This window comes from Melospiza melodia, chromosome 11, assembly GCF_035770615.1.
Source record: "Melospiza melodia melodia isolate bMelMel2 chromosome 11, bMelMel2.pri, whole genome shotgun sequence".
NCBI lineage: Eukaryota > Metazoa > Chordata > Aves > Passeriformes > Passerellidae > Melospiza > Melospiza melodia.
The window spans coordinates 25,347,037-25,372,572 of record NC_086204.1 but is presented as its reverse complement, the minus strand read 5'-3'; the positions used below and the strand labels follow the sequence as shown (position 1 = coordinate 25,372,572).

The 25,536-nt window shown below is 47.6% G+C and overlaps 2 protein-coding genes across 4 annotated transcripts in view; both read left to right on the top strand.

Moving 5' to 3' along the window:
• The window catches only part of FAF1 (Fas associated factor 1), a 149,678-nt gene extending 140,961 nt beyond the window's left edge, over positions 1-8,717 (top strand). For all 3 annotated transcript variants that reach the window (XM_063166089.1, XM_063166090.1, XM_063166091.1), the window contains one exon: positions 6,420-8,717. In XM_063166089.1, the coding sequence (XP_063022159.1) occupies positions 6,420-6,503 (84 nt within the window). In that variant the 3' untranslated portion in view covers positions 6,504-8,717. The remainder of the gene's footprint in view (positions 1-6,419) is intronic.
• A 12,873-nt stretch (positions 8,718-21,590) lies between these two features.
• On the top strand, positions 21,591-24,124 carry DMRTA2 (DMRT like family A2). Its single transcript, XM_063165182.1, has 2 exons — positions 21,591-22,083; positions 22,239-24,124. Exons 1-2 carry the CDS (start codon positions 21,591-21,593, stop codon positions 23,117-23,119), a joined length of 1,374 nt encoding a protein of 457 aa, XP_063021252.1. The 3' UTR covers positions 23,120-24,124.
• The last annotated feature ends 1,412 nt before the right edge of the window (positions 24,125-25,536 follow it).

Here is a 25,536-nt window from a genome sequence, read left to right as displayed (position 1 = left end):
TAAATCACCAAAGCACTCCTAGGCACTCTCTTTATTCCATTTGCCTATCTACCAATCACAATGTTATACTGTAGATATCATTGTGATATCTGAACATCTTAATCCTTTGAACTGGTGATAAAAATCCTTTTGGATTGTTCTTTCATGCAATTATAATTAAGTGCACATGAATCCAAACCTGGGTCATTCTTCTGTGAGTGGCTGTGTTCCCATCCATTCCCCTCTGGGATGTATGCAAAGCAAAGTTCTTACAGTTCATTTGGAGCACTAAATGTATTTATATGTTTTCCAACTTCCAGAGGATGTGGCTGTTTGCTTCCTTTCAGCTCTTCATTGATCTCCAGAGTGAAAGCTGTAGTATTTCTGGGGATGTCATCATCTCGTTTCTGTGTAGCTAGTGCATTTGAGAATTATTAAATACATGAATAATTGTTAATTCACTATAAACGCACAGGCAGCAGTGCCCACAAGTAATGGACTGTTTTGCTCTCTGGCACAGCAGAAAGGATGCGTAATATACAAATGCTCTCATCTGTAAATGCCAATACTTAAACTTTCTCTACTCAACAATAAAAATGAAGGTAAACAACATGAGGGAAAAGGTAGTGGATCTCCTCTTCCTGCAGGTGCTTTGTCAGGAAAAGACAAGGTCCAGGGTTTTCTGTCAGCTTCTCTTTTTCTGAGAAACTGCACAGAGAATTCCTAAAGAAATCAAAGATTTCAAACTAGAAGAAAGGAAGGGAAGAAAGCAGAAAATCTGAGGAGAGCTTTACAGCACCTCCCTCTTCCTCAAAGCCTGAATTCCTCCAGCCTTGGAGTTGTGGCCACTGTGGGACCATTACTGTCAGGTCAGGACCTTCATGTGACTCCTGACTGACTCCAGCTCCATCTTTTGGCTCTCAAGGCAGCTTGTGTAATACTTCAGCACCATTAGCACCACAACAATAAAAGTCACATTATTCAGAGAGGCTTTTCTTAATTGAAATACTTTTGTGTTTGCACTTCTGCCAAAATGAAAGAGCGGCTCGGTTGTCGTTGAAAATTAGCTCTTTGATGGGCTAGAGGGAGATGCAGCCTTCTTATAGTGATTTTTTAAAGTGAGATTAGTTCTTGAAAAGTACTGTAAAACAAATGTTCAGTGATGTTGGTAACTGGATATATTTTGGCCATATTTTGGGCAAGTACTGATCACTAAACAAAATTTCTGGTCCTTGGCTTAAAAGAGGCATAGAACTGCCTCAGGGGTATACAGCCCTTCCCAAGGCCTTTTGTTGGAAAGTAGATAAACTACAGTTATGTATTATTTTCATTACTCACTGTTAAAAAGGATTAAGGTAAAAATCTGGTATTTTTAAAAACATCATTAATATTCGGGCTTTATTTAGTTTTGACAAAAAAAAGCAATTCATTTTTGTAGCATTGCTTAAAACCCCTTTGTTTTTAAGCTTTTACTTTTTAAGGTGTTTTTTTTGGTGTTTTTTTTTTTTTGTTTTTTGCTTTGTTTTTTTTTTTTGTTTGTTTGTTTGTTTGTTTTGTTTTGCAAATATGAGGTATTTATTCCAGCTGAAAAATTGGATTTTCATTTAGAACTTTTAAAAAGCAGCAGATAGTCCAGGTGCCACTATACAAATATAGCAGCAGCAAGTTTGGTCTTATCCTTGTTGTTTGTACCACCCTGTCATTATGTGTAGTGTTTTAGGAAACAGGGGAGAAGACAGTTGCTGTCTTAATTTACTGTCAAGTAGTGCAAGAGAGGCTAATCAGCCTTCACTGATTAAAATCTATGCAGCAATTTTTTTTTTAAATATAAATTATGTTAAGGCAATGAAAACTTAGACTCTGTGTCAAGGCTGCATCTCAGAGCACTGCATGGCTTTCCAAGGGAAAAATGGGAACCATGCTCCAAGGAGAGGATACAGCATCACAATTTTCTGGTTTATCAAAAGCTTCTACTTTGCTTAGTAAATGTGTTTTTAAATATGCTTAATCTAAAATACGTTTTGGGAAAACCTCTTGAGAAAAATAAGAGTCAGTGTGATGTATTGGATTAAAGCTTTGTATTTGGGTCGAGGCTACAAGTCTTTTACTATGACATATTTTTCCTTGTTTGTGACGGCTTTCTTCAATTCAGATGTAAATTATCTCCAAGTTTATTCAACTAAGCCCAATCTAATTGCATATATTTCTATAAAGTAACTCTACTTTTGTTTGTTGCTCAAGTTGAGCGTATTATCTGTGTAACCCAGAGATATTTCAATAGGTAGAAAGGATTCACTGTATTTGTTTGTGTGTCACTCTGAAAATATAGTTTTTTAAACAGATCTGGTACTTTACCAGGTGTGCCTTTAAGTGATTTCTATTGCATTTATACTTTAGGAGGATTAGAAAAGAGAGTAAAAGAACTCTTTGTCCGTTAGATTCATTAAATGTATTCATGCGTGTGTAAGTGGTATAGAGGCTGTGCTGCTCGGGAATCAGATCCTTGTCCTAGGGTGGAGAGAAAGGTGAAGGGTGTGATATTTACTGCTTGTGTAAGTGTCATAATAATTGTGTATTTGATTCTTTATTTTTAAATTACCTTCCTGGGCATTAAGCCATTTTTTTTGTGTTTATCTTTTCCCCGCAGAGTTAAGGGAGGGTAAGGAACCACACCTTGTAAGTGGTAAAAGTACAGCTGCTCAGGATGTGAGTGTGTAATAGAACAGATAGGTCAGCAAAGGTGAAGACAGAAATAACTCACATGTTATTCTAGAAGGAAAAAGACTTTGCTATAAAAATGTATTAAAATGCTGTTTAAACTAGCATTAGTTTTCATTTTTGGTTTATCTAAAAACCCAATTAATTTACTCAGAATGAAGTAAATGAAGTGTAAGCAGCTACTACATTCTTATAGGAGGAGTATAAGAGTTAACATCACTACCTTGTGCCCTGCAGAGTCATAAATAATTTGAACTTCTGAGTGGCACAGAAGTACTTCAGCTTGCTAGTGCTTACTTGGAATAATCACCACAGAATTCACTCAAACAAATGCTTAGATGATAACCTCCCTGGCACCAAACCAACATTGGTTGTGTAACAGGCTCTTTAAAAGATGAAGCCATAGCTCCAGTGCACCAAAACCTAAGGTCCCATAAAACTGAATCCATAGTTGGAATAAAACTGAATCCATAGTTTTGTTTATCAGCTTGGACCTATTTCAGTGAAAGCAGCTCAATGGCAAGATCTAATGTGGCAGAAATGAAGTCCTGTGGCACCTCTGGTCATGTTGCTGGAGGGAATATTTGCTGAAGGGAGGGGAGTGTTCAGGTTTGCACAGAAAGCCATTTGCCTAAAGATAAAATCTCCTGGGGCACTCTCTGTGTCGAGGGCTTTGGGGCAGCCCTGAATGCACCTGCATGGAATTGTACAGGGTTCTGTGAGCTCGAATGTCAGTAATTTTGCTGTCACTTGTGTTACACGCTCTGCTTCTGGACACTGAGTCCCTCCTCTGCCACCCTCCTCACCAGACAAACTTGGAACGCTTTACAGTCTCTTTTCAACGGGTTTTAGTTCATGTTCCATTATAATATTAAGTATTAGGCATTAGCAAACCCACAAAAGATTTGGAAAATACATTCAGCTGGTTTCACAGTGTGATGCATGAGGTGACTCCTAGAGTGTGTGCTTATGCCTGGTAGAAAGTCAGTTCTTGTAGGACTTGAAGATACAGATTAAAATGTACCTTTAGCATTTGTTAATGCTTTAACTAATGCTGAAGGTGAATTTTGAACCTTAATCAAGGAAGTATTAATTCTGCCACAAAGGTTGAACAGATGAAATCAGACTCAATATCTAAGCATACTTCAATGGTTTTCTGGGTAATTTCTAACAACATAGAATAAATCTTCAACTAATAAAGGTGCAGGGCTTTGGGACAGTGTAAGTTATATCATGTGCAGGGCTGTTTTGGAAAGAGCATCATGCAATGGCATCAGAGCCAAGGGGTGTCAGCTCTGTGGGCTCCAGAATTTATACTAATGGTAATGAAACAGGGCACACAGATACACATTTAAAGGCATTCTGTACTTTCCATTTTTAAATAATGCACACAAATTTAAGTGAATGAGATTCAGTAGAACACTACCCTGAACACATATTTGCAGGCTGCAGGTCTTTCTTTTGATCTCTGTTATAGATCATTCTTTGGTTTCTAATTCTGCTTTAAAATACTCTAAGTTAGAATGCATCTTACGTCTTATACTTCATATATTTACAAGAGAAGCCATTTCTTTTGCTAGGAGGTGTGTTCACTAATAAGACTTCTATCCTTCGTAGTAAACAACATATTTACAAGCCACAAATAACAAAGTAGAAGCTGCAGAAGGGTTGTGGTGTGATAATTAAGTACAATGGCGACCCATATGAACAGAAAATGCCAAGGAGCTAAAACAAAGCAACAACAGCTTTGTTTGTTGACAGATGTAGGAGCCATATTGTTAGTTAATTGGGTAATGGTGTAAACATTTGCAAACTCTGCTGTCCCTCAGTGAATTAAGCAGCACACTGAAATTATGGTGAAAAGCTGCACAGTCCTTGTGCTGCAGGTACTCCAGAAGGCTCCCAGGACCCTTCTCACTGAGGAAGGAACATCCTGTGTTGTTGTTATTTAAGACACTTGAAGTTTGCAAACCTTAGCCTAGGACATGTATCTTGAATTATGCTCAAGTGAATAACACAAAGTGAATAACACATTTCCATCTGGTCACAGCCTGGAAGGTTGTGTTCAGTGCCCAGGCATACTCTGGAGATTTTTTTTCCAAGTGCAAAAGAGACATTTTATGACTTTCTTGCCTTTTATTGCAAAATAAAAAAAGCAAATTAAAAACCCCAACAAAATGGTTGCAGGATTTGAAAAGAGAGATGTCTGAATTAATACGGGCTTGTACTGAAAAGAGGGAAAATTGCTTCTCTCAGGTGCCCAATGCCTCAGAAGCTGTGAATTGCACAGACCCCTCTTTACCTCACTCCCTGCTCAGTAACAGACTGTAGCAGAATACCAAAACATTAAAAAATGCTACAAGATACTTAATTAGCATACTTCTGTAATCACAAACTTAAATGCACTACTTTGGCTGTTTTTTACATAACAGGTTTGCTTTCGTAGATAATAACCTTTCAATAATTCAAGCAAGCATCTGTGCAGGAATGCATAATTGGACTGTAGATAATAGGAATCTAAAATTGACTCTGGTTTTTGTAAATTATTTTTCTCTTCAGGCATTTAGCAGGAGCTCACCATGGTACATGAAGTTTAAGAAAATATGTTCCTGCTTTGGGAATAAAAATAATGCATCTGTTTGGGTTTTGGGTTACCTATTTGTTAATAGGTAAACAAATAACAAATGTTACCTATTTGTTAATAGGTAACAGGATTAGTAAATTAGACTTTTTAGAAAATTACACAAACATTTCTTACTAATTCATAGCATTTCATGTGCTAGACCCTTAATGTTTTCTCAAAACAGTTTTAGAAAGCAGTGACATGTTGTGACATAGATGAAACACATTTAACTTTGGAAAAAATGCTTATTGGCATGCATCTACATTTATACCTATGGTATAAAACTAATAATCTATTATTCACAAGCAGACTTCTGGTAACTGGTGTGCTCACACAGCAAAATAAACCAAAACAGAATTACCAGGGAAAATAAGTTTAAAAATAGAAGGGAAATATTTCAGAAAATGGTTCATCTTTCTCCATGAAGCTTTGCAGTATTCTGAAGGATGTCACAGCATTGGCTTGTAAACTTGAATGTCAGGACACTGGGGCACTTGTTGTCATTAATTTGTCTATATAAGTAAATATATTGTGTAATAACCACACAATTAAACAGTTTTATCCCAGCCTGGGTGTCTGGAAAAGCATTGAAGTGAGTGAAAGCTGGGTATTCCAGCACATGACTTGGAGCAAGAAAGGGAGAAGGAAAATAAAATTTCCCTTTTCAATTGAGAGACCCTGTTGGTTTGGCTATGCTGCTTGCACCATCAGTTTGACTGAAATTTTGGGATGATTATCTAGGAGTGCAGTTTTATTTTTCATTTCAGTTCATGTGTTCTAGTAAACCTCCCAAAAGTTCTGAACTTTGACAAAAATAGATTAATGCATAAGTTTATGATAGAGAGCCAGACCTTCTTGAAATTAATGTCAGGGATTCTGGTTTTTTATTATTCTGTTCATTGTTAGTATCAAAGAATACTTGTAACAACAGCAGAAAACACAATATATATTTCTTGATCTGCATCCTGAAAAATAATACTCACTGCTTCAGTTGTCATTGATGGAGAGACTCAAAAATCCTCCCAGTAAAAGTCTGCACTGTGAAGATAAACAATCCAAAAGTCTACTTACACATATCTTTGTGTTCATGTGTTTACAGGTGACCCAGCTGGATCCAAATAAATCATTACTGGAGGTAAAACTGTATCCTCAAGAAACCCTTTTCCTAGAGGCAAAAGAATAGATCAAACAAGATTGTAGGACTAATCATCCTTTGATAAGCCAGAGGCACAGCATCGAGAGGAAGACTTCTCTGAGCACCACCTTGTACTGACATCCAGCTCAATTCCATGTCACAAGTTTGCCTCTTGCAAGAATCCTGAAAAATTGAAAAAAAAAAAAAAAAACCAACAAAAATAGCTACTTAAAGTTTCACATACATGAGTATATGTTTCCAACCTCTCATAAATGAGCAGAGGATAAAGTTCTGCTATGAACACTGAACATTATGATTCTGTTGCTCACTTATCATTCAGCTTTTGTTATAATTAATGCACTGTTAAAATGTGAGTGATTGTTAAGTAGAATTTTTACTCCTCAAATGCCCCTTTTTCACCAAGAAATCTTGGACATTTCTGCCTGTACTTTTGACACTAGAATGCTGTATATTTGATATCTCACTGAGCCAGTGCTCTCATATATATGCATTTTATTTCTGTGTTTGAATTTCTACTTTGTCAACTAATTTAAAAAGGCAGAAAAAAAATTAATGGGACATTCTCAGCCATGGAAATTTAACAGTATTATAGTAGAAAGCATATAATTTTTGTTAGTACTTTCTGACTTCTTTGATAAGATGTAAGGTTTTGTTTGGAGAATATAGTTTGACATATATGCGAGATATTTATTTACTGGTTCTGCTTTGGGTCTCAGTTCCAATTCAGTTTAGGAAGTATTTTCCATTACATTGCAGTGTGAAACTGCTTATTGCATGATGTGAATATTTAAATAACATTAGACATGGCCAGTACCAGAAACCTGGTATCTTGCCAACACTTCAGGAATCAGCTGATATTGAATATCAGCTGTTAAAAACCTTTCAAATACCAGATACAAAAGTTCTTTATTTCTCCTTGTGAAAGAAAGGGCAGTTCCCATTCTAGCAGTTTTTCTTCATTCTGGCACTTGCTCGTCTCCTATTACTCTGCTGGTTTAAAGCACCTTGTTTGGTTCATCAAACAATGGGTATTTTAAGGGGTGGTGTAATAAGAAATCTGCCTTATTGTTGCACACTTTGGACATATTAACAATACATTATTAATCCCATCTCAAATTAAAGAAATCGTACTTCTCTTGTCTGAAATGTATGCACCAGCTACCTGCTACCTGACATGGAAAAATCTGGTACTCTAAATTTCTCAACCACAGAATGAGCATACTGAGGCTAAGACCATAATGTGCAGTTGATGCCAAACCTGCATCAAAACTGGTTTATTTGGGGGTTTTTCTTCTCCTTTTTTTTTTTTTTTTTATTTTTTCACCCCTTTTTTTTTGTTTGTTTTTCTTTTATCTTGGGGCTTGCAGGACAGTGCACAATAGCACTACAGGATCATCATCTGCTAAACTATTTTTTTTTCCATTTAAAGCCTGGCACATTGTTTTCCATCTGTGTTTATACGTAATTCATAGTGTTTATTGTAGCTGAATGAGTTCTGATTTGAAAATTTTATACTAAGCTAAAACCAGTTGCACACATCTTTTAGTCTTTCTTTTTCTCTTTGGAAGGATGGTGATATAAAATTAAATGTATGCCTATTATTAAGATGTTAGTGATGCTGACATATTGTTACCTTTACCAAAAATGCGAATTTCTGAGCGGGCAAAGCCTTATTCTACCTTTTATAATTCTGTAATTAGTGAGTGCTACACCAGACACTTTTAGAAGTGAAGTATCTATGACAAACAAAAGGTTTAGAAGTGTAAGCAAATCCTAATAATTTGCAGTTCACAAATAAAAGAATTCCTAGCCAATAGAATGATAAATGTATGTGTAATGGAAAGCTGAATGCAGACGCTTCATCCTGAACTTTCGTTTTCTTACCCCCAAAAAAAAATTCCACTGCGTTTATTAAATAAGAAATTAACATGGGTTGCAAATTGGGGTGATGCTGTTTCTACAAACAATCACAGTAAACATACAGCAGGATTTTAAAGTGATGCATATCTTCTTTTTTTTTTTCCTTCTAAGCTGGCTGTTGAGGAAAGGAGTTGCTGAAATAGTGCTTCACGAAGCAAAGCGACCTTTCAGCTAACTGGTTTATATTAATCTGTTCTGTTTAACTTCTGTTTGATCTCATCTGGCTGTTTTCTCTCACTCAACTTGATTTCTGTATTTTGACTATATATTCTTTACTTTGATACTAGTTTTATAAAGTTATTAAATGTGGCTTGAATATTTGTTGAACTTGTTGAAGTCAGTGCTCCCAGGGTTGTTTGGCTTTTTTTTTTTTTTTCTTCTAAACTCCATTATTTTTTCCCTCATTTTGTTCATATTGCAAAATACACTGTCATTATCAAAATGTTCTAGTGATAATTAACTGGAAGTGTTCAAAGTGGTGGCATTACTTCCCTCTGATATAAAGATTTTGAGATCAGTATACAGGGATCATTCTGCCACAACGTAAACAAGTGTATCGCTCTTTAAATAAAACGTTCATGATTTTGGTCCTTAAATACTTTGGGCCTGATTTCAAGAAGCAACCATGTCGAGTCACCTTTCTGAATCACATCATCAGCATAAACCAATCCCTGTGTAGAAATATTAATATTCTATGCCATCATTTTCTGCTCTCCTGGTATTCACTTCACACGCTCTGCTGGCATGGATAATCCTCTAGTCACTCGAATTTTGTAATTCAGTATTACCCTAGAACTGTAACACCATTGCTACAGAGCACATCCCTGATTCTGCCTTTTTATCTTCAGGTTCTTCACATTAATGGATTACCATTAAGGTGTTTAATGCATTAGTTTTAAGTCTTAGGGAATTACTGTTGCTGAAAGGAATCCCGTGCGATGCGTCGGCGTCCGTGGCTCGTGGGGTGAAGGTGGGGCACACTCTGGTTTTGGGAGAAACTTTCTGACAGTGGTGTTTGAAATCATTATTAGAGACCATGCAGAGCACAGTGTTTGCTCTGCACTCTCTACATGTGCACCCTTCAGCTCAGGGGCAGTGCTGAGGGTGTTTCTGATGGAGCTGTGCTGGGGGGTCTGTCTGTCCTTTTTAATGTAGCAGAAGAGGACTTTGGCTTTCATAAGCTGTACCTACTCAGTGACATTAGAAACTTAAAATAAATTTTCAATTGCAGCAATATTTCTACTAAACAGTTATATGATTTCACTCTTCCTTATGTAGGAAAAATCAAATTACAATATCCCAGTCACAGGACTGAAGTGTTTCATTATGCCGGCCTTGTGTCCAGGCTCCCTAAAAATGCATAAGATTTCAGTGCCTTAGAACAGCTTCCATAGCAGGCACAAAGCACATCAGTGGGTGTCTCTACACAAGGAGAGTCACTACCAGGCAGAACCAGAACCTGCTTGGAGCTCTCAGTCAGAAATGCTGAGGGTGGAGATGTCGTGTGTGTGTGCCATTCCTCCTTCTTCTGCCCTGCTTCTGGGGGCTCTCAGCTCTCACCAAGACTTTCCACCATTTGACAAAGCAGAGGATGCATTTTTATTTGGAAACAGTGATGGTGGCCTCCTCCAGAGAATTTTCACTGATTTTAATTCACACTTTGGTTTTTCCAATATTGTGAGGGCCTGAGGAGAGACAAGTTCCTGTTCTGGACGTTCCCCAGTCTGCTTCAACACCACCATAGCACCATAGCACAGCTACTTTTAATGTGTGTGTTGCCCACTAGCAAAGCTGTCTGACTGCCAAAATACAGAATTCCTTTAAGGTCCTTGAGAGGGAGGGTGAAAATCATCTTCAGGCTGGCAGCTGTGTGTGCTTGCCTGGGGTGAGGAAACCCAGCCCTTGACAGTGGATGTTGATTGCAGCCATTGGTCTTTTTGAACAAAAGAGCTGAGAGTAGAAACTGGATGTTGATTCTGCACCTGAGTCTAGTTTTATTACTCTGTTTGTATAAAAGAGAAGGCAACTGCAGTAGCTTTAATTTTTTTTTTTTCTGGATGGGTCATTACTATATCAAATTACTGTATATTGTGTGTACACAGCATGAGAGATTGCTCTCTACCTGAAACTATTCCCCCAACAGATGACAAAGGTGGAAGAATACCAAGTTTAGCACTGAATGTGTCAGGATCCAGGCAGTTTTGTACTCAATTTAGTCTGATATAGATGTATACTTCTGCCAGCAGAGCCATCTCTGCCCCCACCTTGCACTGGAACCAGGCAAACTAATTAAAAAGTGACCTTTTTTTTTTCCTGGAGCAGTTTTGAGGCTGATGCAGCTCACTGGTGGGAGTCAGTGAGGATGAGAGGAAGAGGAAGGCAAGGCTGCTCCCCCTGACAGCACTGCTGATGTATATAGGATGAATTTGGTCAGGCTCCTTGAAATATTTTTTAAATATCTTATTACTACCTTTGCATTTTACATCCTTTTGTTTTTACGTTTTTTTTATTATTATTATTTCAAGCATATTTATTGCTATAAAGGTTTGGCTGTCTAAAATTTCCTTAAATCAAAGTCAGCATCCCAGAATTCAGGAAATGAGAAGGCAGATGAAAGGTCCCTTGAGTGTGTGCAGTGAAGGCAAGGCTCACTCCAGATCCAGCTCTTGGGAGTCACTCCTGGCCCTAAAAGCACCCTAAAAGTTTCAAAGGGTTTTAATGTCTCATTAGATAGCAGAGAATCCACTCCTTAGCCAGGGCTTTCCTCTGTGGATTCTTCTGTGTAATAAAGACTGAAGTCACACTGCAGCCTTAATATAATTCAATTAAAATGTCACTCAACTGCTGGTTAGAGGAGGAGGTTTCATTACTTCCTGTGATTACAGAACTGCTGGTTAACAGAATTGTTATTTTGTGCTTAGTACCAGTGAGTTTCCTTTCCTTTGTGGAATCCAGTGTTCCCCAGGATTCCACAGCTCGTGGCTGTTCCCTTTCCATCCACTCACCTTGAGTGGGTTTGTGTTATTTATTGGTAGCAGCACCAATAAATATCAATCACCACTGATCCCTTTCTCCAGGTACTGGTGTCTGAGTACCAGGAATAGCACGGGTTCCCTCACAGGTTCTTGGGGACATGGCTGGAATCCTCTCACTGTGAAAATTTGTTGATTTCTGCTTCCAGCCATCAAATTTCCGATAATGTTACTTTTTTTTTTTTTTTTTTAACTCAGGAAAATAAGTTTCCACTGTAGTAAATGCCTCTACAAATTACTAGCTTAGTTGTTTCTATTTTTAATAAAAGGAGTCTTTTACACCATAAAAATATCTTCTGGCAGGTTTCCTATTCCACATATTTTCAATAATCCTTTACATTTTTGGTAGTTGTTCCTTGCAGTCTGTCGGTTGTTTAATTCAGGATTTGTGTCTTCCAAAAGTTAAATTTCCATGGATTTTCTGGTTTTCTTTTTAGTTTCCTACTTTGAGTCTGTCTTCCTATTACATCCCTGAATGTGCTGGTTCACATGACCCAACTGCTTCTTGTGGGCATTCTGTAGTCTTTTATAGTCAGATACATGTGTACTCTGAGGATCTAAGAGAGTGTCTTCAAAAAGTTTTGGTTACAATCTTAGTCTTTTCCTGTGACTTTAATTTCTTTCTGTTATCTTCCTTTTTATGCAGTTTTCATTGAAAGGGGTAGCGCTATTTGGGTGATTTTAAAGAATTATTGTCATTTTGTAAAGTACTGAATATAAGTATGTTTTCATTCACCTAAGAATGTAGTTTCTAACATTTTATTTCCCTCTATGCTTTATTTAATCTCTGTCACAGTCTCCGTTAGAGTCAGTTCCTATCACTGATAAGTATTTTGTACCTTGTAATTATGGCATCCTACTCATGATCTTGCCTTTTCTAAATTTACAGGTAGACCTCATTTGTTGTGTATTTGAAAACCCCCGTTCTGTTGCAGCCATTTTAGGAGCTTAAAAATTATTCTGATGTGTACTTTAGGAATATTTTTCATTTTCCGTAGGCCTGTTTAATGTGTCCTAATTAATTAAGACTGATGCGTAAGGGAAAGCATCTCCAAACTAGTGGCAATGGAGAAGGAATTTTTTCAATGACAGCTCTAAACTCGCTGATGCCGAAGAACAAAATAATTTATAATTTTGTGGTTGTAATGAAGAAAGTAGGGGGAGATATTTTTTAGAACCTGCGGTTTGCAGAGAGCACTCCGTTGCTGAAATACACTTCCTCAAGGTTTAGACGAAGGTGAGTCGGACATTGTGTGGCTGTTGCAGCATCGTCTGACGCGGGAAAACCAAACCGAATGAGCAAGCAGAAACCCCAAAGGAGCGATGCCCGCCTTGGTGCGGGTCCCCCGCGCCTTCGCCCCTCGCTGCCGCCGCTGCCCGGGCGATGGAGCGGGATGGGCGATGGAGCGGGATGGGGCGATGGAGCGGGATGGGCGATGGAGCGGGATGGGCGATGGAGCGGGATGGGCGATGGAGCGGGATGGGCGATGGAGCGGGATGGGGCGATGGAGCGGGATGGGGCGGAGGCGCCTCCCGGGCCGGTCCCGGCACCGGCCGGACCGGAGCCGCCCCTCGGCCTCCCCCGGGCGGGACGGAGCCGTCGGGGCGGAATTCTCGGGGCACCTGCAGAATTCCCGGGCACCTGCAGAATTCCCGTGGCACCTCCGCAATACCCGGGCACCTGCAGAATTCCCGGGGCACCTGCAGAATTCCCGGGGCGCCTGCAGAATTCCCGGGCACCGGAGCCTGCGGCGGCCGCGGAGCCGCCCCCGCGGGTCTCCCTTCCCTTCGCTCCCTCCGCACCCGGCCCGGCTCTGCCCGCACCCACAATCATTTAGAAATTATTTAGAAATTATTAAAGCCAAGGCAGAAGAGAGGGAAGCGCTCGGTGCCGCGCCTTCCCCCGCGGGCGGGGCCGCTCAGCCCGGCGCTGGGCGAGGGGCGCGCAAGGAAAATTTTGGGCATTCCCGGGGGGAAAAAAACCCCAACAAGCCACGAACAAACAGCCAACCAACCAAACAAATGGAGCCGCGTACTCGGGCATCGCCCCGCGGGGCTGAGGGCACCGGCCCGGGCTGGACGGTGCCCTGGGAGATTGCGGATGGTCCATCAGTAACTTGAAAGAAGTCTGTGTTTGTGTAAGAGTCCCTTAAAATACCGAGTGTCAACTGGAAAAAGAATACAAGAATCATTTTTTGCCCCAAGTGCGTGAGGTTTTGGATGACGCTGTCGCCCGCCCCTCCGCAAAGCCCTCGATGTGTCTCTAACGATAAGAGACTGTTTATCTATCGCGTTCCGTCAGGATTGTTCTGCTCCTGAGCTCCCGGGGCAATAAACATTGAAGCGGGGGGGGGGAATCCTCTGGCAAATCCGACCCGGGTTGTCATGATCATGAATAAAAATAAAAGGATTAATCTTCTGCTTTCGGCTAATGAAAAAATTTCGCCTCCGAAGTGTGGAAGCGCCGCGATGCGCCGGGCCGGGCTGCGGCCGGGCAGATGCGGGAGCGGGGCCGGTCCCGCACCTCGGGGTGTCGGTGCCGCTGCCACGGGCGGGGGCATTTCCCTCGCCGGGCCCCAGCAGGCAGGAGGGAGCTCCAGGGTTTTTAATTACACTCCTTGCCTTTGCTCCCTTCATTTTTCTGCACCCTTTGCAGTGAGACACACTTGGAATTAGAGTGGTTGTGACATTTTAGTGGCAGCTTATTGTGCGGAACACTTAAAGTTTAAAAAACAAGCCCCATAGAAGTTGAGGGGCTTAAAGCAGCCCCCTTTGTGGGGCAAGACATAGAGTTTTGATTCTGGACAATGGTGTTTCTCAAATTTCTTCCAAAAACCTGCACCCCATCTGTGATCTCAATGAAATCGCTTTTCTCTCTCCCTTCAATTCATTTGGCAAAGGCGAAGCAGATGCATGGGACGGGGTCTGAATTTTAATCATTAGGTTTTACCTGAAACAAAACAGCAAATCCTTTTTACCATGTGTTTGAAGTTAGGAGACGGGTAGGGGAATATAAAATATAATTAAAAAGCTCTCGCATCGTTAGGGAGCTGACAAGAGCCCCTTTAATGAACCTCTCGGAGCGCCCTGCGCTAAATTAGCCGAGCGGGGCCGTCCCGGCTCGGGGCCGCCGCCCCCGCGGTACCCGCGTGCTCCCGGCGGGGCCCGCGCGTGTCCCCGCGGCTGCCGGCGGGCTGCGGCACGCGCGCGCGTCCCCGCGGAGCCTCCGCGCCCGCGCACCGCCCGCCCGCCCGCGCGCCCGAGCGGGGCCACAGCGGCGGCACCGGCCGGGCCCGGCCCGGGACAGCCCCCCCGCCCTGGGCGCTTCCCGCGCATTAACTCAGAGCGCATTTAACCATCAATAAGGTGCGGGAGGGGGGGAATTGTCTGTCACTTTAATCCATGCCCGAGGGGCTGGGAAATAAAAGGGGAGAGGGAGAAGGAGGGAGGGAGAGAAAAGCAAAAGGTCTTAAAGAGCCCCAAATCCACAGGCGAGCGGTGGGAATGCGGAGCCGGGCCCGGCTCCCCGGCCCTCCGTGGGCAGCGGGCCCCGAGCGGCGGAGTCGGTCCCGGCTTGCTCCGATCTCCTGCCGCATCCCCCGGCCGGCGAGGGGAACTCCTGCCCGCGCCCTCCTGGCTGAGGATCCGCTCAGCTCGCGGGTGGAAGAAGGGCAGGGCAGAGCTGGGGGCCGCCGTGGGCACCCCACACCCCCGTGTCCCCGCAGAGCGCTGTCCCCTGCCCGGACGCGTGGCTTTCCCCTGCTCAGGCAGAGGATGCTCCCCCGCCCGCCCCGCTGGAGCGATTAAGGTTTCCTTCCACTCGCTTGGGAAGCCCCAGCCCGAGCCTCAGCCAAACCCGGGGGACATCAGCCAGCGCCGAAGGCCCTGGGGACAGACCACGGATTTTTAATTTTTAGCTCCAGCACACGGGGGAGGAGGGGTGATGGATGGATTTTTGCGTGCGTGAGCTTATTTTCCTCTTTCTGTGCGCCGGTGTGCGTGTGTGTGGATGGGCGCAAGCTCCCAGAGAAAAGAAATTTTAGAGTAACAACTAAAGGCTTTCTTGTGCAGTTATTTTAAGGGCTTTGTTCGGTGCCTGAAGGGGGATGCGCCCATTTGTTCGGGAGGGGATTCATCACATGCGCCTTTCATGTGAACCAGAGGTTAACAACCTAATGAGCACTTGGTGAAGAGATGAAGCGTGTAAAGAGCCCGATTTTCCCAAATCCTGCTCCGCTGTCCTGGGGATGTGCTACTCTAACCTCTGCCGGGCTAATCGTCTCCGCACTTGCAGCGGGGAGGCCCCGGGCAGCCCCCGGGTCCGGCGGCGCCCGGGCGGGGCAGCAGCAGCGAGGCGGCTCGGTCGCGATGCCCCGCCGGGGAACCGGGGGGGCTCGGCCCCGCCGCTACATATGTTGGGTCAAGTCTCCCCATTGTGAGCGTGTAAAAAGGTGTAAAAACTCAATCATCTGTAGCTTTTTTAAAGGGAGGGCTTACCCCTGGATTTGTTGCATAATGGATTGTTAAAAAAGTAGAGGGTTGAATTAAAACTGTTCCCTAGTCACTTTTAATTAGACCACTCTATTTAATTAGCAAAGTTGAAACATGCAATTAAAATTAGCTCAGTTTAGCACGTATTAAAGGAAATGGGGGACGCGGCTCCGGGCTCGTATTAAAGCGAGTCGGAGGAGAAATGGCGGAGAAGTCTCAGAGTAGGCGAAATGACTCTGCGGAGATAATTCAGCCGCCGGCCATCTGTCGGAGGACCCGCCGTGCCCCTCACGGCCACGGGCCCCGATCCCAGGGTCCCTCCCGTGACCGTCCCCGCACGGCCGGAGCCGCGGGATGGGTGATGCGAAGCCTTCGAGGGCCGCGTGTTTGTGTCTGTGGGATGCGCCCTTCCCCAAAAGCCGGGACTGGGGTTGGGTTGGGTTGGGAAGCTGCCGGCGGATCCCGAGGGGTCCGGCAGCCCCGGCCCCGCCGAAGCCCCGGTGCGGGTTCCCGGGCTGCGGGAGGAGAGGAGCCCCGAATTTCCCTTATTTCCTTCCACAAATCTTTCCCCCTTGTCGCTTTTTCCTCCCCCACTGGGAGCCGGGAAATCGAGTTAATAATGTTTCAAATACTTGAGAAGTCCGGGCTAACGGGAGTTCCGTCTCCCTTTCCTCGCTCCGGATCTGAAGAGATTGCCTGGGCTAGGAGGAATGTGCCTTTTTCTTGAAGGGGGGGTAGTGGTGGTGGTAATTTTCATTCTTGTAATATTGGTTTGGGGATAATTACTTTTAATGTCAAAAAGATTTAGTTTAATATCATCTCTATTAGGCGGCTGGGCGGATAATTAAAAGTGAAGATGATAGCAGCAGGGAAACAGATGGCATTTGCTTACTTTGATTCAGTAGGTAAATAATGAAAAAGTCAATGGCAAACCCCCTAGAACAATTGAAACCTTAAAGAGCACTAACATTAGCAGGTACTTACAAACTGTCTTCCGCTAAGAACGAGATGAAAATACACTAATCAAGAACTATATTTCTCTGGGATGCTTCCGAGGGCTGCGCTGCCTGCGGGCGTGCGTGTCCCTTCCCCCGCATGGCAGCCAATAGCCGGGCGCTTTTTAATTAAGATTTTACTACTGCAACTGGGGGAAGCTGCAGCAGCACCGTCGCTGCAGCCCTCTCGAACTTGGGAACGGGAGCAGCCGCACAAGGGAAACCTTTAGGAGAAACAAGGGGAGTGAGGAGAGAAGGAAACACCGGAGAAATCGGGGCTTCTTCAGAATAAATATATTAAATTAGCGTTGAATGTCGTGTTTTAGCGGGCTGACCCGGCCGTGAGCGCTGGGCCCTGGTGCGTTTCTGGACGCTGCCCGAGGCAAACGCGCAGCGGGGATAATCGAGCAGCACCCGGGGCACCGCGCAACGAAACGCGGCGTCTCTGGGCATCCCTGCAACGAAATAAAATCGACTTCCACGCATCTGGAGGGCGCGGGCTGTCCTGACCGTGGTGGGGGTCCCCCTAGCACCCTTTAGCCCCGGTGGCCCCGAGGTCGGAGCGTTCCGTGCCCGGCCCGGGCAGGGCACCCGCCCCGCTCCCGGTGCCAGCCCGGCTGCTCCTGCGGGAGCTGCGTCCAAGCCTGAGCTCCTCTCGTGGAATGACGCTGGGAGCTGCTCCCAGAGCCAAGCTGGGAGCGACACCAGTCCCGGGGGCTTTAAAGTCGCGTTTCATCGGGTTTGGAGAAATGAATTTCTCTTTCTATGTCCCGCCCGGGCAGCGGGAGCGCGGCTGCTCCGTGCGTGCCTAAAACAAACATCCCTCCCCCAGAAAGACACGGGAGCGGGGATGTACAAGAAGATTTTATTGTGCCTCGTCAAACAGAAATGAATTGCAGTAGGAGAGAAGGGAAGGAGAAGGGAGGGGTGGCGGGAGAGCAGCATCCAGCTCGCCGCTGCCTCCCGTCCGTTCTCACACACTCGCTGGGCTCCGGCAGCCGGGACGGAGCTGGAGAGAGCCCCGAGCCCACGGCGCGTCCCGGCCGCGCCTCTGCTGCTCCGGGCGAGCTCCCAGCTCAGGGGGGCTTGGTTTGAATAAATCTGTGAAACGTGCGCATTTTCACGCATATTTCACAGCGAAAGTTTTCAAAGGAAAATATGGACAGGGGAGAAATTATTATTATTATTATTATTATTGTTAAAATGTCAAACCGGTGAGAAGCGTGATTCCGGGCTCTCCTTTTCTAAACGCACCGCGTAAGAGAAGAGCAACACAGGAATGGCTGGGTCCCGGTTGGAAGCGGCCCCTGCAGCCGCTTTCCTCCCGGAGAGCGGCGAGGCAGAGTCTCGCTGAGCCCGGAGCAGGGTGCCGAGCCGGAGGAGAGGCCTCGGCTCCGGGTCAGGAGCGAGCCCGGCCGGGAGCGGCGGCTTCGCCTCCGGGCGCTGCCGGGGCTGCTGCGGGCCCGGGGGATGGGAAACGGCCCAGGGACCCTGAAACCGGGGGAGATTCGGACAAACGTCCTCAGAACTCGCTGAGCCCCGGAGTTGCGTTACATATTCTTGCAATGTTAAAATTTTTATTTAATAAACTCCTTTTATTACGATGTCGGATTGACGGTGAGTGTAAGGTTTAAAACCAGCACACGGCTCAGTGTTTCGGGAGAGGGGGTGTCCTCTGCTGGCTCTGGGCGAGCAGCAGAAACAGGCACTGGGCGTTTTGGTGCCCGGCGCTGGGGCAGCGCAGCCCAGCTCTGTCACAGTGTCACAGTGAGCGGGGCCGGAGCGCAGGAAAGGGCCTGGGCACAGAGATGCTGCACCTTGCGTGCTGCAACTTCATCACCGCCTTTGCCATGTTACTGAAAGCCTGAGGCTCCCAACAGAAACCACCGCGTTTCACTGGCTGATTACTGACCCACTCTTGGGCTGGGTTGGGGTTTTTTTTGTTTTGTTTTTGTTTTGTTTATATTTTGTTTTATTTTTTTTTGTTGGTTTTTTTTTTTTCCCCATGTTTTTTCACAAATAGATAGTTTTAAACCGCCATAAACGGAAAGGATAACCCAGCCCTTTAATTGAAGTCAGAGCTGAAAGACAAGGGAATGGGGGAAATCGGCGTAACCCGTCCTGTGTTGTTGTTGTTGGTGCGCTGCCTCGGGGGGCAAAGGGAAGGTATTTGCCGAAAAAAACCTCACAGCAACCCCAAACAAAACTGCGAGGAAAAAGGGAGAACATTTTCTCTATGTTAAACAAACATAAAGCAACGCTTTAAATGTTTCTTATTAGCTCTGATCGAGTTCTACGAATTCTCAATTAAATCAGATGGTTTAAATAATACTCCCCGGAGAATAAAATTAGTGGTTGCGAATAAAATTAATTCGGATATTTTGACTTGGCTGCTGTAATAAATAAAGGTGTTATAACACCTAAATCACGAGGAGCGGGCAGCAGCTGCACCCGCAGAAAATCGGGGAGGAAAGAGCAAAAAAAAAAAAAGAAAGGAAAAAGACGGATGTAAGTGTAACAAAAATATTGAAAATTTGGAGGGCTCTGCAATTGCGCTTTTCGCACCCACGGAAGGAGAGTGACCAAGGGGAGTGCGTGTCCTGCAGTGTCCTGTCCCGCGGTCCCGAGCAGCTCTGTGGCTTTCCCCCTTCCCGGCTCTGGGCCCGCAGCTCCCGGGGCACCGCCCGGTCCCGCTACCGGCGGGGCAGCGCAGGTGGGGATGCTGAGCGGCGGGAGGAGGCCCCGAACACCGGCAGAGGGGCCCCGCTACGGGCAAGGACTCGTGTGTAAAAAAAAAAACAACTTCAGAAAGTGCCGAGGAGGACGCAGATCCCTCGTGGGAAAGAGAGGCAGAGCCCTGGGGAAAGCGGAGCGCGTTATTTCCCACCGAGCGCTGCCTCCTCCCGCTGCCCGCCAAGGTGACGTCAAACCCGGGCGGCCGATGCTAAAACAAAAGCTCCGGGGTTAATATACAGTAACCAGCCCGCAGCCTCCTCCTCCTCCTCCAAAATCAGTCCCTCGGGTGTGTTGTCCCCGCGGGGAAGGCGCCTGTTGAACACGTAGTCGCGCAAACAGCTGGCAGGAGAAAGGAAGAACCAACTTTACTTTCTGGGGAGCGAGGGGCGGGCAGGGCTCCCCCAGCCTAAAGGGCAGAGAAAGGATGGAAAATCATACTCACCTTGCTTCTCCTGCCGCGGCAGCACCCGGACATTGACCCATGAGGAGAGAGAGGGGAAAGGAAGGAGGGAAGGAGGGAAGGAAGGAGGGAAGGAAGGAGGGAAGGAAGGAAGGAAGGAAGGAGGGAAGGAAGGAAGGAAGGAAGGAAGGAAGGAAGGAAGGAAGGAAGGAAGGAAGGAAGGAAGGAAGGAAGGAAGGAAGGAAGGAAGGAAGGAAGGAAGGAAGGAAGGAAGGAAGGAAGGAAGGAAGGAAGGAAGGAAGGAAGGAAGGAAGGAAGGAAGGAAGGAAGGAAGGAAGGAAGGAAGGAAGGAAGGAAGGAAGGAAGGAAGGAGAGAGGCGTCGTTACGTACTATCATAAAACAAAATCTCCAAGGGGAGGGGAGACACCACAAATTGAATTGTCACCTTGCGCAGCATATTCCCCCCTCCCCTTACGACAAGTAACACCCAGGGAAAACAGCCCAAGCGCTTGGCAAGTGCCGTTGTTACCGATGAATTAAAGCAGCCGCGCTCGGTGCGGGCCGGGGTGCCGGGCTCCAGGCGCGCCCCCGCGGTCCCCGCGCTGCCCCCGGGCGCTCCCGGCGCTCCGCGGGCGCGGCGGGCGCGGCGCGGCCAATCAGCGCGGCGCGCGCGGGCCCTGGCCAATGGCAGGCGCCACATTGTTGTCCAATGTTGCCTAATGGCAACGCGGGCCGCAACAATAGCGCGAGTGGCGGCGGGCGGGCAGCGCTCCGCTCCCTCCGCTCCCTCCGCTCCCTCCGCTCCTTCTCCTCCGCTCTTCTCCGCTCCGCTCCGCTCCGCCAGGCCCGCGCCGCCTCCCGGGGGGCTCCGCGCCCGGCCCGGCCCGCCCGCCGCTCCGGGCTCGCCGCGGCTCCTCCGCCCATCTGCGGAGGTGCTGCTCGACAGACGGGGCGATTTTTTTATTTTTATTTTTCCCGCTATTCTCTGCTGGATTTTAGCCTCGCGAGGGATCCTGTCGTTGAAGGTGCCGGATTGTTCTTTGGAGGGACGCTGCTAGTCTGTGGCCGCAGTTGCAGGGGGACGGGGGATCGGAGCTTAGCGGGCAGCTCGGGTGGCACCGTGAGCGCGGACGGGAGAGCTCGGCTCTGAGCCTGGCGCGATGAACTTGGTGCTGCCCCGCCAGACGCGCACCGAGAGCACGGAGGCGAGAGTGATCTAAGTTTTCTCGGATTTTCTTGTGTTAGCTTTGCTTTTCGGGCGCGGAGGGGAGGAGGGCGCGGAACGGCTCCCGACGGGCCCCTCCTCAGTTGAACCCCGCCGCGGGGGGACGGGGGCGTCGGGCGAGGCGAGGGGACGGGCGCTGGGGTTTGCATGCCCGCTCCCGGGGCTCTGCGCGCCCCCCACTCGTGATTGCGCTTGAAGGCGACGGGAGCCTCTCCGCGCCCGGGCGCGGGTGCGGCGCAGGGGCTCCCCCGCCCCGCGTCGCTTTGGGGGAGGCCGGGGAGGGGGGGCCGCTCTCTCGGGGCGGGCTGGCCGGGATGGAGCTGCGCTCGGAGCTGCCCAGCGTGCCCGCCGCGCCCCCCCCGGTGCCCCCCAGCTCGGTGGCGGCCGCGGCGGCGGCGGCGGCGGCCACGCTGCCGGTGAGCGTGGCCGGGAGCTTGCTGCGGGCGCCGCCGCTGCTGCTGCGGGCGGCCGAGAAGTACCCGCGGACGCCCAAGTGCGCCCGGTGCCGCAACCACGGCGTGGTGTCGGCGCTGAAGGGCCACAAGCGGTACTGCCGCTGGAAGGACTGCATGTGCGCCAAGTGCACCCTGATCGCCGAGCGGCAGCGCGTCATGGCCGCTCAGGTGGCGCTGCGCCGGCAGCAGGCGCAGGAGGAGAACGAGGCCCGGGAGCTGCAGCTGCTCTACGGCACGGCCGAGGGGCTGGCGCTGGCGGCCGCCAACGGCATCATCCCGCCCCGGCCCGCCTACGAGGTGTTCGGCTCCGTCTGCGCCGGGGCCGGCGGCGAGGGAGGCGCCGGCGCCTCAGGTAAGGACGCGCTGCGAGCCCTCGGTCGGGGGTGATGGGGGGACGGGACACGAGCGGGGCGCGGAGCTGCGGGCGGGGGTCCCGCCGACGGCCGGGGCGCTCCGCGGGGCAGCCCCACTGACGGTGTCTCTTCCTTCTGCCCCCCCGGCCCGCAGAGTCCAAGATGCAGAAGTTCGAGCTGTTCCCCAAGACGCTGCTGCCGAGCCGCGCCGTCACCCCGCAGCAGGCGGGCGGGAAGCCCCTTTCCCCGGACGGCGAGTCCGTACCCGGCACCTCCTCCCCAGACGCTCGCCACGGCTCGGGCTCGGAGAACGGGGACGGCGAGTCCTTCCTGAGCTCCCCCGTCTCCAAGGGCCCGAAGGAGGGGGAGGAGAGCCCGGGCTCCATCAGCCCGCTGGGCTCGGACTCGGGCTCCGAGGCGGACAAGGACGAGCAGGACCCGTCGCCCTCGGCCGGCGGCCGGCAGCGGACTCCCATCGACATCCTGACGCGCGTCTTCCCGGCGCACAAGCGCAGCGTGCTGGAGCTGGTGCTGCAGGGCTGCGGCGGGGACGTGGTACAGGCCATCGAGCAGATCCTCAACAACCGCGGCCCGGAGAAGGGCCCCGAGGAGGGCTGGGCCCGGGACGGCGCCTTGCAGGGCCTGCCGCCCACCCCCGCCGCCGCCGCCGCCGCCCACCACCGGCCCCTGATCGCGGGCGCCATGGCCCCGGCCATCGGCACGCTGGGCAGCCGCTCCGCCTTCTCCCCGCTGCAGCCCAACGCCACGCACTTCGGGGCCGAGGCCGGCGCCTACCCGCTGGGCACGCACCTGGGACTGAACCCGCTGCGCCTCGCCTACTCGGCGCACAGCCGGGGACTGGCCTTCATGACCCCCTACTCCACGGCCGGGCTGATGCCCACGCTGGGGTTCCGGCCGCCCGTGGACTACGCCTTCAGCGACCTGATGCGGGAGCGCTCGGCCGTGCACAAGGAGCAGGTGTACTCCGGAGGGCTCTACGGGCCCATGGTCAACAACACCCCCGAGAAGCAATAGCGGCTTCCTAAAGCTCGTCTGTGTAGAGGTAGCTAGGTAGGCACGGGCGGACGGACACGGGGGTTTGCTCTCTCTTTCCCCCCGTGCAGGCGGGGGCTGCGTGCGGAGCCCGGCGCGGACGGGCGTAGGTGTGTTAAGGTGATCAAGGTGCACTTTCATTGTCCAGACATGAGTCGCTCTTTGTTGCTTATGGCCATAAGCATGGATATCCTCGGCGCGTCGTGGGGTGGGCACACACGCGAGCGCCCTTTCCCACAAACACATACATATATATATATATGTATACTAGCAAGTGTATAATGTTATAAAATGGAAATCTAAGTTATTAATGTAACTCGTAGGTGAACTCGGTATTAACGTTAAGCTAAAGGTTAGGCAGCGCATTGTAATACTTACCAGGCATATAGATGAAACATTGTCAAATTGAAAACCTTTTCCTTCCCGCCCCCAGAAACGTTGCGGTCTGTATATAACATTGGAAAGTAGATATATTTGTAACTGTCCGTAGGACCCTGGCGCCAATGGTGTATGATGGTTTAATAAGCCTCCTTCATTTGTGATCTGCAAGAAAATTGCTTTCTTGTTCCGATGTAGCAAACTTCTTGCTGTTTCTAACAGGTAATTCTGTGTTTCCATTTCATAGAAATAAATGTTATTTTCTATTAAAAAAAAAAATCGGTCTTATGAATGGCAAGTGGCATTTTATGAGATGATGGAAGTGTGTTTTGGGAAATTCATTTGACAAGTGCATTCAATATTTAAAGGAGTTTATGCAAATAATACAAACATGTTTACTACATTTTTATCATGGTCAAGCTAGATATTCTTCAGATAAATTTATAAATAAAAACGAAGCGTACGAGCAAGAGCAAATTCCTTATAAACTGAAATTGTCAAATACGTTTATTTCTGGTTCTGATATTTTTCTTATTTATGCCTGCGGAAAAAATCCCCACCAAACCTACAGAGGTATAAATTTAAACAGGATTTCTTCGGTATCTGATGTTTTTGGTCATAGTTAGGAAATTTGGAAGTGTTGCAAAGAGAAGCCTGGTTAAATCAAATCCCACCTTGCGACCTGTGGGTTGTGTAGCAGCAGTAAGGTTTTACCCCTCGTATCTGAAATCGGATTGTGCCTTTCGGTTGTTTTTGTGTCAAAATAGGCAAAGGGATCTATAATAATGACTTTTTTTCAGATTGTAAAGGTGCGCTTGTGGGAGAGGTGGATGTTAAGATCAGCGGATGGAGAGTTAAGATCAGCGCAGGGAAGGTTTCAGAGCTGTTTTCGGAGCTGTGTGTCCTTCACCCTCATCGAGGGTAAAGCCTACTCGAGTGGCTTTTTTTCTTTTTTTTTTTCTCTCTCTTTTTTTTCCCTTTTTTTTGGCAACGGTGCCCAAATGTTCTCGGAGATCAAAAAGTGAAGGGCTTTCCTGCCTGTGTTTATTCCTGCGCTGGGACGAGCGGGGGCAGCGGGCGCGCCCCGAGCATCCCGAGCGGCGATCCCGCCCAGGGCCGGAGCGCGACTTTCCTGCCAGGCCTGGGAGTGTTTGGCCCAGGAAAACTATTACAAAGAACAAGTTCAGTGCATGCTTGAATTAAGACTGTAAAAGCTCCTAAAGTTGGTTGGTATGGAAACCTAATCCCAGCGAACCGCTCCGTGGCACAGCTGGACTGTTTACTTTCTCACTTCAAATATAACTGTGTAAACATTGGCTGGGAGCTGCCAGCGCGGCTCCTACCAACCAGTTAATGTACTGGTGGGGCTGCGAGCGCAGGGAAGCTCCTGGGTAAAACCAAATTGCATCAAAACGCAATTCTTTCCATCCCGCATACCGTCGATCAACTTGGATACAATTTTACGATTTTCTTAAAAAAAAACCCTAAAACCCAAACCCAAAACAAAACCCCGCCAAAATAGTAAGTGAATATTGCAGATTACACCTAGGCAAATACTTTTGACCCCGGTCCATCCTGGGAGCAGCCAAATCAATATGGCAAGGGAAACTTTTTAAAGTCTCGTGTTCCAAGAGCGGGTGAAACTTAATATTACTACAATAAAACCGTTTAATAAAGAAGGGCCTTAATAGTGAGCTAATTTGATTGAGTTTCCTAATTCCACTTTAATTGGAAAAGGAGTTGTCTGTTTGGTTATAAAGTGCTAGGGTTATGTTAGACTGGGGGAAAAAAAAGATGGACGTTGAGCATCTGAATAAACTTTTTTTTCCTATTTTTTTCCCCTTTTTTGCTTGGCAGCTGACTTTGTGCAGGATGGGTTTCCATATCTAGGATTATGAACGAGCTACAAAGAGCTGCTACTTAAAGAAATCAGGTCGCCACATTTCTCCTATTCTAGCCCTGTTGAGAAGGGCTTAGGAGCTGTTGATTTAACTCAGCTCCCCTTTTAATTATAAAAGCCA